This window comes from Phyllobates terribilis, unplaced genomic scaffold (genome assembly GCF_046119375.1).
Source record: "Phyllobates terribilis strain yellow unplaced genomic scaffold, ASM4611937v1 Scaffold_5__5_contigs__length_657084704, whole genome shotgun sequence".
Classification (NCBI taxonomy): Eukaryota; Metazoa; Chordata; class Amphibia; order Anura; family Dendrobatidae; genus Phyllobates; species Phyllobates terribilis.
In genome coordinates this window covers 210,093,824-210,108,181 of record NW_027362765.1, presented here as the reverse complement: position 1 = coordinate 210,108,181, position 14,358 = coordinate 210,093,824, and the positions used below count along the sequence as shown (strand labels likewise).

The following is a 14,358-nucleotide window of genomic DNA, read 5'->3' as shown; positions in this document are numbered from 1 at the left end:
GTTACTAAGGTATACTTTTTCTGGCTTTGACTTATACATACTTTTGCGTTGTAGATGGTGGATCGGTAATTACAGCCACTGGTATTCGTATCGTGGAAGTGGCGTATTTGCTATGTATTAACCATCTTTAAATTTACTGGATATGCACTTGCACCTTATTGAAATGACACACTGTGTTTGCACAGAGAGGTTCTTAACCATGGCAGCTTTATTTGCAATCATGCCTATTAGGTGTTTGCTCACCATTGGCGCTCCTCCATTGTATTATTAATTACTGTCTCTGTATCTGTGATTTTCATTTCTTAATTATCTTTATCAATAAAATATTTTTGTACATTTATTACTGGTTGGGACATTTATAGGAAGTTTTGTTCTCTATGTGTTTCTTATATATTTTCTGCTTCGTCAGTCCTTACTATATCTTTTTACATGTCTGTTATCAGGGTAATATTAGGGAGACATAGATTTATTTCTTACCCTGTTTTCTCTCTGATAGTGTTATTAATGTTACAGCAGAGGAGACTGAAGAACTACACTTCCCAGGTGGCATCGCGGCGTCGCAAGCTTTTTACATTATACTTGTCGCGGTGCTGATGACGTCAAGGTTCCCTGTACGCGTGCGCACAGGCGTGTGAATCGCTGAAGCTGATGTAAGAGTAGAGACCGGGTGAAGCGGGCATACAACGAGGCACAGCACGGCCGTGTATACACTGCCTATCTCCATACCGCAGCCGAGGCAGCACAGGGAATCGACGCCATCATGTCCGGAGACGAGGTGAGGAAAGCGGAAACACGAGGGCGCAGGACACGTGCGCTGCCGGGCGAAGGAGGGGAGGCCTGAGCCGTGCGGCATGGCAGAGCTGTGGTGAGGAGCGGCTCTGTGCTCCCCGCTCCTGGCAGTCTCTGCTCCCCAGGCGATGTGTAAATGTATGGCGATGAGGAGCCTACACGTCCTCAGTAGTGACTGCCGGCCCTACTATGCAGGGGGGAATAGCGCCACCTCCCGATCCAGCCCTGCTCAGGTATTACAGCACAGGTGTGGGGCGTAGGAAGGTTAATTGTGCTGCTATCACATCAGATCCTTTCCTATGTAGCCACTACACTAACAGGGGAGGAGACCCCTTTGGCTCTGGTTTCTGCCCGTTTACAAGCTGGCGAGGGTAGATGTGGCAGGTAGAGGGGGAGGTCTGATCCATAGATACAGGAGAGGTTTGTATATTAGTTTAGGCAACACATCCCCCAATCATGAGGACGGAATGTTATGGTCTCAGGGTATATGGCCAATGCCGAAAATGTCTGGGCCCATTTGTATATGGATGTAGTAGACACCCCTCTTAGCTAGAGAGGAGAGCCCCTGCAGAGGATGTCTCAGAAGACCCCACTTGTCCATAGATTATATGATCTACTGTGGAGGTCTCCTCACTTCACTAAAATCTCATCTATTGCACGTTCAGCTGAGTGCTTCCCGGCCGTCTATGGTGGAATCATAGACAATAAATGGAGTGAGCATGTGAGATCATCAATTCACTCAAATGGGATAGTCCAGTGCCGCGTTCTTGGAATTAGTGAGGGACCCAGTGATCTACAGAATACATAACTTGTAACCTTGGTACAACCCCTTAAAGAGGTTGTCCACTACTTTATCATTGATGGCTTATCCTTAGGAGAGGGCATCAGTGTCTGGTCGGGGTCCGACACCCAGCAACCCCGCCGATCAGATGCTGTCGGTGGCTGCGACTGCTGGTCGGAAGTACTCACTTGCCAAGCTGCTCCATCTTCTCCTAGTGGCTACAGCAGGGTACTACACATCTACCGTCTGTTCAAATTAATACATATCAAATCTGTAGGGTTCGGATGTGAAGTACCCTGCTACCGCCACTATTGAAAGACAGAGCAGCTCCGCAATCGAGCAGTTCCTGCTGCCGACACAGAGGGCAGCTGATCGGCGGGGGTGCCGGGTGACGGACTCCGACCGATCAGACATTGATGGCCTGTCCTACGGATAGGTCATCAATGAAAAAGTAGTGGACAAACTCTTTAAGTTCCAACCAATGGCTGCAATACTATGGCCTCAGACATGTGGCTTCAAGCGACCATATCTTTACATTACAGTTCAGAGAATAGTGGTTGGCATACAGGCACTATATGCCATGAGTACTCGCCTGCATTACAACCACTATGCTACCGTCCTCTAAGTCCGAATGGGACCGAAATGTGGACCCATCCTCATAAATCCTTATGCTGATGACAATACCATCTACATCTAAATGTACAGTGATTTGTTTTTCCCTGCACTCATGGTTGATATTTACCATTGAGCACCCAACAAACTGCCTCAGTGTGTTCATTGGGAAAGTGCGCGGTGGATGCTGGGCTGTGACACGAGGGAAACCCTGCCCACAGCCCATCAGTCAGTGGGGAGTGAGTCACCGAGTCACGCCCGGCTGCAGACGGGACTTGACGTGACATCAGCGGATGCCAAAGCCGGGTCACGTGATACCTGTGAGCGGTCGGCAATAAAGACCACACGTGGTATTTACAAAAAACGCTTATCTCCACCGTTTAAATACATTGGGGCATTTTATATAGTAGTGGACAACCTCTTTAAATGAATGACTAGTGTACAATGACCAGTATACTTTAAAGCAGCGTTTCTCAACTCCAGTCCTCCAGAGTCACCAACAGATCATGTTCATAGGATTTCCATAGTATTGCCCAGGGGATGGAATTATATGGGTAATACAAAGGAAATCTTGAAACCATGATTTGTTGGTGGCTCTTGAGGACTGAAGTTGGGGAACACTGCTTTATAGGGACTTCAACAGGAGATGCCCAAACCAAGGGCATCATGAATCGAACACCTGCTACGTTCCTGGCATAGAATTTCAGAGAAAATGTACCCAGCTATAATCATGCTACCTGTGGTTTGGCAAGCATGAATCTCGTCTCGGGTTCCCTTTAATAAATTCCTCCTCGCTCTCATACTACTGCAGAATGCCTGGAGTGATCAGACTCCGGGTTAGCAGTTCATTGTATTCATGAGGGGCGCCATTTCCAGTGATTGACCCCATTGTATACATGCAGATAAATGACACCCTGCCAATTATTTGTGAAGAGGATACTGCATCTGTATGTTTTCTCTTCTTAGTTACAAGCTTAACTGTTTGCCTTTTTGGCTAATAGATACAATTGGCCCCATACTATGACTGAGCCGCTGTAATCATGCCTATGAAGCAAAATGACAATTTACCAGGCTCAGTCACCAGTTTCTCACTGTCACATCAGTCACCTTCCTGTTGCACTTCATTGTGCAGCAGTGTCATCAGGCTTTGCTTGCACAGTGGATCTGCCTGCATCTAGTCTGTGGTGTCTGGCATTCTCCTTGTGTGGCCATGTATATTGAATATCAAATAAGGAAATCCTTTTTTTTCTTCTTTCTTTTGTACATTGTCTTAGTTTTTGGAGTTACTGCCCTTTGTTAAAGGGACTCTCACCAGACATTGGAATATGACATTTTGTTTCAGGTGTGATTATCTGATCATCTATCCATGTGTTATTCCAAGTATTTATACATATGCTGACATCTATTGGACATCGGGCTGTACTGCACACCAGACCATACAACTGCCTTCAGTGAAGCTCAATGTACTCACTAGAGGTGGAGGATGAGGCCTTATTCCCCTGCCAGTATTTGTAAACCAATGTCAGCAGTAGATCGTACAGAAAATTATCAATGGCAGATTCACTTCTCTTCTGGGTTTGGAGCCATTTGTGGTTTTAACACGCAGAACTGATAAAATGCTGACCTGTGGATAAGTTCTTGGGTTGAGACTCTACGGAAACATCTGCATTTGCATCTTGTGTGTGACTTAGTGAAAAAAAAGCTGAAGGCACCATGTTTAATTCAGTTTTTTTTTTTCCATTTTGCAATTTTCTTCTTCTTGCCGTGGTGATGTTATAAATAATGGTGATTGTGGCGCCATACACGCAGAATGTGCCACCTCTCATGCAGGTACAGGGCAGATTTGGGGCTGGTGATGGCACTCTCCATCTAAAGTTTTCACAGTCATAGTATTTTCAATGAAAATCTGCAGCTTATATCACGGACGGCAAAGTAGATGAGGTTTTAACAAGTGTCATCCACACATTGCGGAGTTTCACCCTTTGTATATAATGTAGAATCCTGTAATAGTGTGTGATTGCTGAAACAACTCCTGCCCCCATGATCCCTTACAGTTCGCAGCAGGGGTCCTGTGCACCATTTCCTCAGACCAGTGCTTACTTGGGGCAACGCTCCACCATATTGCCAATAAAACTACAGGCGTTTCCAAGGTACCGGGTATATTCCTCAAGAAAGCCTCTTTATGGCTATGTGCACACGAAGCGCTTTTGATGCGTTTACGCAGCGGTTTTCCCGCTGCAAAAACGCTTGTTAATAAGTCTGTCCGGTATAGCAATGGTAATGCAGATGTGCTGTGCACATGATGCGGAAATTTCCGCTCCGGATTCGTATTTCGTTAAAAACCGCAGCATGACCATTGTTTGGGCGTTTCCGCCGCAAATTCGCGCCCATTGACTTGCATTGAATCGCAGCAAACCCGCAGGTATAATATCTATACTTGGGATTTGCTGCGTTTCAATTAAATTCAAAGGCCGCGAATTCGCTGCGGAAACGCGGTGCGGATGGTACCCAGGTCGTGAGAGGAGGCTCCTCTCATCCGACCACCGCTCCAACTGATAACAGCGAGAGTGGTGTGGCTGGGAGGAGCAGTAGTCTGCTCTGCCCAGCCTGCGTGCCCGTAGTAAAAAGAAAAAAAAAAATTAAAAAAAAAACCTCATCTTCGCCTGTCCGGCGGCCCCCAGTGTCCTCCTGGTCCCCAGCAGCGATGCACTTCTGATATTAATAGCCAGGGAACATTGTTGGCTAATGGCTCCTTCCCCAGCTACTAATATCAGCCCCCAGCGGTCGGCTTTCCCTAATTTTAAGCTCTGTGCCCACGATCTGTACATAGCAGCGCTTTGGAAACATTTTTTGCTGCATCGAAAACGTTGCATTTACGGACCGTGCACACACAGCCTAAGACATAGAAAAGTTAAGAACTGTGATGTTTTGGCCACAATTGCCTTTTTTTTTCGAGCCATAAATTGGAAAGAGACAATTTTATAACTCGAACAAGGGCTTATGTGGCTGAGATGTCACAACTTTTAACTTTTTGATGTCTTGAACAATAAAGAAGCTTTCTTGAGGAATATACCCATAATCCTTTACCTTCTGAGAACAATCAGAAATTGTACATACTAGCGAATAATAAAGAAAAAACATTTACTCCAAGGTTTGCCCTGAAGCCTTCTCTTAGGGCAGGGGCACATGGGGTGAATATGTGGTGGTGAGTCCACTGCAGTATTTAGTCACTGCAGAGTTGTCCTGTGTGAATGGAAACTTATAGGTTTGGTGATTTGCCCACAATATTCATCTTAAAGAGTTTTTGAGGACAAAATTGAAAATTGAAAGTGTATTATTTACTAACCCATTTAATCGGGAGAGCCATTATTAGAAAAAAGGAATCCAATGTCCCATAACCATAGAATGGCTCCAGAAAATTGACGTTACAGTTATTGGTTTGGTTTAGTCTAGAAACAAGTGAGTTTGGCTTAAGAGAAATGTATCCCAGTAAATGTAGGCTTACCCAGCAGCAATTATTAGTATGTCAGCCCCCAGAGAGCCCGAGGTAGGATTGTCTCCTCATCCTGTCACCAGATCACCATAGAAGTGTTTATTTCCCTGCCTTGCTCTAGACAACTGTTTGACATGTGTGTACATACAAAGGAGAGACCTGTCAATCATCTGGAGTGGGGCGGAGAAAAGCCGGCCAGGGTTGTCATCAGACTAGTCAACTAGTTGGGTCTCTCCCAGTAGTCTTCAGCTGGCTTTTCAAACTATTGTAGTCTATGATATGCTGGAGCTTTTGAGAGAAAACTTGCTCTTTGGATGCAGCTTATTTTTGCTTTGTCCGATCACGCAGGTAAATCTGCATGTGTTCATTGAACACATGCGGAGTTACTGCACCCAATACATTCTATTGTGGAAATTTCTGTTACGGAGACTAGTGTCTCCGCAACAGAAATTGACATGCTGCTTCTCATAAAACCGTGCCCCTAGTTAGTTTACGCAGTGTCCGATAGAAGCACAGTGGGCATGGGATTTCTATAAATCTCATCCACTGTGCTTCTACTGAACAACGCAGCGGTTTGGACGCAGTGCAGGTGAGCTGCGTCCAAACTGCTGCCACTACGGATCGTGGGCACATACCCTAATTCATTCTGCCCGTGGTTTGGGCAGCATGAAGTTGACAGGATTTCTTGCATTTTGCACTTTATATTACCCCTGGTGTGACTTCCAAAAAATGTTATCTGCCCTAAAGCTTCATGTTAGATACATATCTGAGATCTCCTGAGCGAAGCTATCCACAGAGTTACTGCTCATGCCACATTGCCCGGACATTCTGTTTGTGTTGCTCGGGCTCTGTAGATGGTGGTCTCCTGGCCCGAGACAGTCACTGTTAAACTGGATGAATATATGTTGCACCAGGTTTATTAGCTTAATAAATTTGGCTCGACTTTCAGCTTTGTATGCCCCCAAATAATGTTCTCCAGTCATGTGATGTAGAAATACATTGTCTGTTATCCACTTGCAAAGTCTGAACAGGGTGTATTTCTGTATTACTAATCACATCACTGGAGTACATTTTCTGGCGCATAGGCAGCTGAAAGATGCTCCTACCCTGTTAAGCCAAGCATATTACTCCTGTGGGCCCTGGATCCTAATTACCATACTAAATGCCAGTCCTGATAAATTTCCCCTTTTGCTTTTTATATATAGAAATGATAAATTGATAAGTCTTGTCTTTTAGATGATATTCGACCCTACCATGACCAGAAAGAAAAAGAAGAAGAAGAAGCCCTTTATGTTGGATGAAGAAGGAGGTGAACAGCCCGTGGAGGAAACACAGGTTCCCGAAACAAAAGAAGTGGAGCCAGAACCCGTGGAAGAGAAGGAATTTGACCTGGATGAAGAGTCTTTTAGGAAAAAAGGTATTGTAAAGATATTTTATATACTGTGCTGGCCATCAGGCTAGAGACTGCACAGCTCTCCTGTCCATATAATGGCAGCTGATGGAGGAGCATGTGACCAGACCTGTCCATCATCCTCATCCAATAGAAACCAGCTATTCCTTATGATTGTTTTTCAGTTTGAGAAGACTGATGGACAAGTCTAGTCCCATACCACTCCATCAGCAGCCTACTTATGGACAGGAGAGCTATACATCTTGTGAGAAAGGAGGGCAACCTGAAATACGTATATAGTAGTAACTGCCACAAAATAATGTCCCAACACACTTGTTAAAATATAAAGTGACCCATCTCTTTAAGGTGACCACCCACAATTAGAGTTGAGCAAAAGGATTAACAGTACCTCTCTCCCCTCATCCCCCATATTCATAACATAAGCATCCATTTGTGCTAAAATTGGTGGCTTCAACTGATAATTGTCTGAGTGTGGCTAATAGGTTCACTTAACAGATATCCTACCTGACACCTTTAAGGGAATCTGTCAGTAGGATCAACACTCCTTACCCGTCTATATGGGCATGTAGGTCATAGGAAGCTGAATACAATAATACCTTGATATCTGCGATCTGATATCTTATTCCACGTTTTTCTTATATGTAAATGACCCCTTCCAGGCTATGGGCCGGACACTGATCTACCTGGGAATCTGTCTCCTAAGACTATTTTACATAAAGGGAGTGTTACCAGTGTGTTATGTAATGGTTACCAGTGTGAGACATGTTATGGCTGCTCTCACTGCAGAACTGTGCATGATTATAACTGACCATTTCAATTCTGTCTTATCCAAATCTTTTCACACTCATAGTAACTTGAGTCTATTATTCCTTTCCTAGATGCACCAGATGATCTGGATGATTTGAATTTCTTTAACCAGAAGAAAAAAAAGAAGAAAACTAAAAAGTTTGATCTGGATGAAGCAGAGGAAGGTGTTAAGGTACCTGGAAGTATTACTTGTATTTGTGTTATATGAACATTTATTTGGCAACTATATTGTAATTATTGAGATAGCATTATGTTTAATATTTATTTAATGTCTGTGCTGTCTGCAGCAGGCACCAAACACAGCTCAGCCCTCCTTGTCTCAGCTCTGTTTTGTGGACTAAGCTGAGTGCAGGACTCTTGAACTCTGCTGGAAGCTAGCTAACAGATCAGTGATGTATAAACCAAAATGCAGCTATGTAGATGGCTGAAGATAAAATCTTTCAGCCAGAACTGTGTACAGGACCATTCAGTGCACAGAAGAATAGACTATTCTAAAAGTAAATTACATTGTCAGTGTTTGTGGCAGACCTATGCTGCACTCTGCATGATTGACAAGGAGCACTGGAACTACAGTGGGATGACTGCAATGACTACTGAAGGGCATCCTTCAGGGGCATCCTTAGGAGATTGATGTGTGGAAGAGGGGGGCAGAGTTAAAAATTGTTAAATTACCACATTATGTGTTTGCAAATTGCCTCTTCAGAGGGGAAGACTTGAACTCTAGTGCCACCTATTGGAAGTAACAATCCTAAATTCAATATTGGCTCTTTAATGAGCCTTGTCATATGACTTGGGACAAACGCCAAATCAGAATCTCAATTTGCGGACACCTATTTTGGGGTGTTGGCCCTCTTCAGTGTAAAAGCATTAGATGCAATTTGACTGTATGAAAGGGAGATTTATGATTGATGCATAAGGGTTAACGTCTCTTGTGTAGAATGACATGCCAGTATAATGAACTTTACGGCCATGCAAGGCTCGTTAAAGGGTCGATATCTACTTTCACAAGGAGACATGTTGCCACTTTTGATAACTCCCTTAAACGCTGGACATTCTGTGGGTTAGGCTGGGAGGAGTGAGCGGCTGTACTATCATAATTAGTTGATAAATGTCATACGTCTATATAGTCTATCCATGGTGTCTCACCTATTAAGATGATTAGTCTTAAAGGGAATCTGTCCCCAGGTTTTTGCTACCTCATGTGAGAGTAGGAAAATGAACCCTAATTCCAACCATGTAACACTTAGTTTACTGGGTTTATCAGTTGTGACACAGTTCTTAGATGTAGAATGCAGTAGAGCTGAGAAAGCTAACCCCGCCCACAGCACAGCTTTATATGTATGTATGTATGTATGTGTATGTATGTCTGTCTATTGGCAGTGAGCTGCTTATCACAGGAGGGGGCGGAGTCAGTTGGCACGAGGCAGCTAGTCAGGGCAATGATAATCTCTTAGTGATAAAACCTTCATTGTAAGTAAACAGCACACAATCTAATAATTGACACATCATTGCATTCAGTGTTTTAACCTCATGCTGTCCTCAGATTACATAGCAATATCCTGCTGACAGATTCCCTTTTAAGTTCCACTTCAAATTAAAGCCTTCCTAATCTTTACTGCACAGAGTCTGAAGATCGAGTCTGACACTCAGGACGCCTCCGAGTCCCAAGAAGATGATTTGGAATTCATGTTAACAAAGAAGAAAAAAAAGAAAAATGTTAAATTCCCAGAGGTTGATGACAGCAATGAAAAAGATGAAGGTACGTACGTGTGGAGGTATTATCTGAAAACCTTCTTGTGACATGACTGCATGTAATATATGTTAGATGACATTTTGCTTTTCACAATACAGCCTTCGAAGAGGAAGACAATAAAAAAGATGATGGCATTTCCTTTAGTTCTCAGCATGGACCTGCTTGGGCTGGAACCGAAAGGGACTACACATACGATGAGGTGGGTGCTAGGTCACTGTATTCATAGAGGTGACTTTTGTTTTCGGAGTGAGAGGTTTGGCTTACCGACTCCACAGTCCTGATATTTATTTTACTCGCTTATATAGCGCCATTAATTCCACAGCGCTTCACAGACAATATCGGCACTGTACCCATTGGAGCTTACAATTTACATTCCATATCAGGAGTGTAGAAGGAAACCGGAAAAAACCCACGCAAACACGGGAAGAACATACAAACTCCTTGCAGATATTGTCCTTGGTGGGATTTGAACCCAGGATCTCAGTGCTGCAAGGTTTCCGTGCTAACCGCTGAGCCACTGTGCTGCTGAAAGCAAGGTACTCTGTAAATGGCACACCGCTGGAATCAGGATCTGTCTCTAAATTATACTGGCCTCAGATTGGATACTATGAACCTGGTGACAGATTCCCCTTGAACACCATGGATGTTGAACATTTTGTTCATCATTCAGGGTTCAATAGACTGTTTTCACACAGCAAATTAATAAAATGCAGCTAAGACATGGAGAAGACATAGTTTAAAGTAGTCATGCAAAGTACATGGTGCATGTGAAAATCACATTGTCAGTCCTCACAAACTCCTGTAGAGACACGGCCAAAGTTATAGAAACTACAGTAGGTTGCAAAGTATCTGAGAGCATACGTATTTTTTATATTGTGACGTTGACAGCATGTTCACTGACCACAAATTCTATTTCTTTCAGCTTCTTAACAGAGTTTTTAACATAATGCGGGAGAAAAATCCAGACATGGTAGCCGGAGAAAAAAGAAAATTTGTCATGAAGCCTCCCCAAGTAGTCAGAGTAGGCACAAAGAAAACTTCATTTGTGAACTTCACAGATATTTGCAAACTGTAAGTGCTTCATTTCTATCTATTCTATATATTGCATTATTTGCAGTCTCATTTTCAGTAGCCTTTATTAATTCTACGTATGTTTGACTGTTCTCAGATTACATCGTCAGCCGAAACATTTACTGGCTTTTCTATTAGCTGAATTGGGTACCAGGTATGTTTAGGATACGCACATCCTTCCTCCATGGTCTGCAGAGAAACAAATGTGATAAGATTTGAAGAGAAGCCCTCACGTCTTCTGAAATGTCTTGATTAGAAAATATTATTTTCTAACAATATTTTCTAAAATATTAATAACAATTCAGATGCACATTTTCTTATAGTTCTCTAAAATATATGAATAAACCCTAGTGTTACCATTCCACTTGTAAGTGAGGGTGACTACATGGCCTGACACTTTCCAAACTGTGCTGACATTGTCACTGTTTTAGGGACACACGTCAACAAAGGGAAAAGTAACCTATAGTTGATTTCTACATTTCCATGGGGAATAACATAGTGACACAGCAGAATTTTAAGAAAAGTTGCTCAAATCTTGTTACTTTATGGGCAAAACTAGAGTTTACTTACATGACTAGAGATGTGTCTGGAGAGAGATTCCCAATTTGAACCAAAATACTGGCATACTCGAAAATACATCAGAGGGCGGGGGGACTGCAATAAAATTGTGCCAAATTTTACGACTTTTTAAAAACTCTTAATCAGCCGAAAACATCTGGAATCGCTAAACTCTGCCCACAAAATGGGAGAAAAAAAAACAAGCGAGCGCATAAAATAAACTTAAAAAATGGCACAAATAGCAAAATGAATTGGGGTAAACAAAAAAAAAAAAAAGCGCAAAGGCAATGATGAATCGGGGCTTAAGACTTGTATTTGGGAGGGATTGTAGAGGGCCTCTCTCGCAACTAGAAGAACAACATTTTCATGACTCAGAACTAATCGTTTTGGTAACATACAGATAATGATCATTGTTGTCATATCATACAGTTACCATGACTCAGATTGGCACTTCCAGAACAATTGGCAAAATAAAGACCACCGTCACTTGTCAGTATTTTGCATCATGTAACCAGGAGTGGGTTCAAAACATGGAAGAGGTGGCCGAACCGTTTTAAAGTGGCTGGGATGATGATTAGTACATGCAAGTTTCTGCTAACTTATTTTTTAACACCTTGTTTGTTATGTTTCTCTTTTCTGCAGTGGCTCTATAGATGGTAACAACCAGTTAGTCATCAAGGGTCGATTCCAACAGAAACAGATAGAGAATGTCTTGAGAAGATATATTAGTAAGTGCTTTTTAATTACTGATTAATGTTCTGATTGCTTCCATCTAAATATAACACATTAAAGGATTTGTCTGGTCACAAAACTTTGATGGACTCTCATTGATCTGGAATCCGCAAAGACCAGCTCTCGATGTCCTCTCATTGGATAGAGCTGCACTGTGCATCTCCATTTCTTGTGCAGTGACCTCTGCCAGGTACTGCAGAACAGCTCCTATTCGAGAGGCAATCTGCAGTACATGGCAGCGGCCTAAGACAGTAGGAGGTGCTTTGTGGTACACAACGTTGGCCGCTACACATTGAATGCAGTGCAGCTCTGTTTAATGTGTTTACAAGCACCTATCAGTAGACCTTATAACAGCCGATCAGTGGGGTTGCTAGATGTTGAACCCCCACTGATATGATATTGATGACCTACGCTAAGGATTGTTCATCAATACCTTATGATTGGCCAAGCCCTTAAAACCTCTTCTTAATGCCGGTTTCCACATGCCTGGGCAATGCTCAGATCGAAATACCTAGTCCGCCAGTTGGGTCTCCTACCTGCCTAATAGGTGTATAAGAGTCCTTTGGCTCACTTCAGGAGAACCAATTGTCTGGCCAAATGTTCTTAGGATGGTCCATGTTTCACTGATGTTTGAAAACATCTTAACTGCCATGGACATTTATTAATTCACCAGTATTAGAAAAATGCTTAAAAAAAAGTTACACCTATCCACAGGTTGTGTGTGTTATTGTAGCCTTGGATCATATACTTGAGCAGCAATCTCAGACACAAAACTTGGACAGGTGTGCAGTCATTTTTGGGAGAAAGTAGCCATGTACTACTAATCACCGAGAACACCTTTGATGTAAATATCATGCATGCTCCGCCTGGTCCCTTTCTCCTCCTTTTTTTTTTTTTTTACCCAGCCATTTTGCTTAATACAGTGCAATTCTAATAACTTGGTGCGGATTATTCAGCATTCTGTCGTTTCCAATCAATGCGCCAGTTTTAAAGTTCCTGAATCCAATACAATTGCGCTTTTTGTTGTCTTTCTATTTAGACAGTTTTGTGACCTCCTTTGTAATGGTCTCAGCTATGCCCAGCAATTTGCACATTTGTATTCTGGAGCTATCATTTAAGTATGCATTTTTACTAACAAGTTATTTATTTTTTTTCTAACAGAGGAGTATGTGACATGTCACACTTGCCGGTCGCCGGACACCATCCTGCAGAAGGACACCAGGTTATATTTCCTGCAGTGTGAAACCTGCCATTCTCGCTGTTCTGTGGCTAGCATCAAAACTGGATTCCAGGCTGTCACAGGCAAGAGAGCACAGCTCCGCGCCAAAGCCAACTAGCCAGCCTGTCCACCCAGTTGGATTTTACAAGTGCTGTTTATGGATCCAGGGCACAACCTGACAGTCAGGGAGTGGTAACCCTTTATATTGTAAAGAATGATGTGAGACTGGGCAAGAAAATATTGGCTTAATTTTTTTCTGTTCTTGCGCAAAGAATTGCAAAATTTTGACAGTGAAGCTGATAATTTGATAATCGCGTCACTTACAGAAAATGTTTTACCAGCTGTGTTGAGAATAAATGGGAAGAATATGCATTTTTAACCAGACTTCTGTAAAATGCAAAAGTACATTAAAGTTATTATAACATTCACAGAACAATCACATTATATTTGTGTTCTTATATGTATGTGTTTTCTTCTGGTTAGGTGCTTTCTTCAAGTTGTAGATCTCAAGTGTCGTAAAAGGTCACTATTGTTTTAAACTAATTTTGTATTTATCAGTAGTGCAAATGAATATAGGAAACTTTATCAGAAAAATGTTCTTTCTCCAATTACAAGTCACTACTTTTCCACTCTCTCAACTCTCCCACCCTCCCTGAACTCAACATTGACACTGAAAACCGCTAAAATTCATCTAGAACAAAACAAGATACTGATAGCTTACTAAGGGATCAAATTACAGCTGTTTTCGGAGTTTGGAGTCCGTGTTTATTTCACTCCAGTACTGGATTCACAGCTACACTTCTTAGTATTGCTTCTTCATGCTGCTGCTTTTATGTCTGTGCTACAAACACAGGAGAGCAGGAATGTACAGTTAGGTCCATATATATTTGGACAGACAACATTTTTCTAATTTTTTTTTCTAGACATTACCACAATGAATTTTAAACAAAACAATTCAGATGCAGTTGAAGTTCAGATCAGCTTTCATTTGAGGGTATCCACATTAAAATTGGATGAAGGGTTTAGGAGTTTCAGCTCCTTAACATATGCCACCCTGTTTTTAAAGGGACCAAAAGTAATTGGACAATTGACTCCAAGGCTATTTCATGGACAGATGTGGGCAATCCCTTCG

General features: G+C 42.4%; 1 protein-coding gene across 2 annotated transcripts; it reads left to right on the top strand.

Moving 5' to 3' along the window:
* The first annotated feature begins 571 nt into the window (after positions 1-571).
* On the top strand, positions 572-13,665 carry EIF2S2 (eukaryotic translation initiation factor 2 subunit beta). Of its 2 annotated transcripts, none has more exons than XM_073681161.1 (9): positions 572-775; positions 6,912-7,092; positions 7,965-8,065; positions 9,517-9,652; positions 9,745-9,845; positions 10,569-10,717; positions 10,815-10,871; positions 11,918-12,003; positions 13,169-13,665. In XM_073681161.1, the coding sequence occupies exons 1-9, from the start codon at positions 761-763 to the stop codon at positions 13,342-13,344; spliced, it is 1,002 nt and encodes a 333-aa protein (XP_073537262.1). In that variant the 5' UTR covers positions 572-760; the 3' UTR covers positions 13,345-13,665. The 2 variants fall into 2 exon arrangements, with proteins under 2 accessions (XP_073537262.1, XP_073537261.1); XM_073681160.1 differs by lacking the exon at positions 572-775 and adding an exon at positions 807-1,022.
* The last annotated feature ends 693 nt before the right edge of the window (positions 13,666-14,358 follow it).

Coding starts and splice junctions, on each gene's coding strand:
- EIF2S2 (XM_073681160.1), top strand. CDS start 918: ATGTGTAAATGTATGGCGATGAGGAGCCTACACGTCCTCAGTAGTGAC. Junction 7,093..7,964: donor AGAGTCTTTTAGGAAAAAAG/GTATTGTAAAGA, acceptor TTCCTTTCCTAG/ATGCACCAGATGATCTGGAT. Junction 9,846..10,568: donor GGGACTACACATACGATGAG/GTGGGTGCTAGG, acceptor TATTTCTTTCAG/CTTCTTAACAGAGTTTTTAA.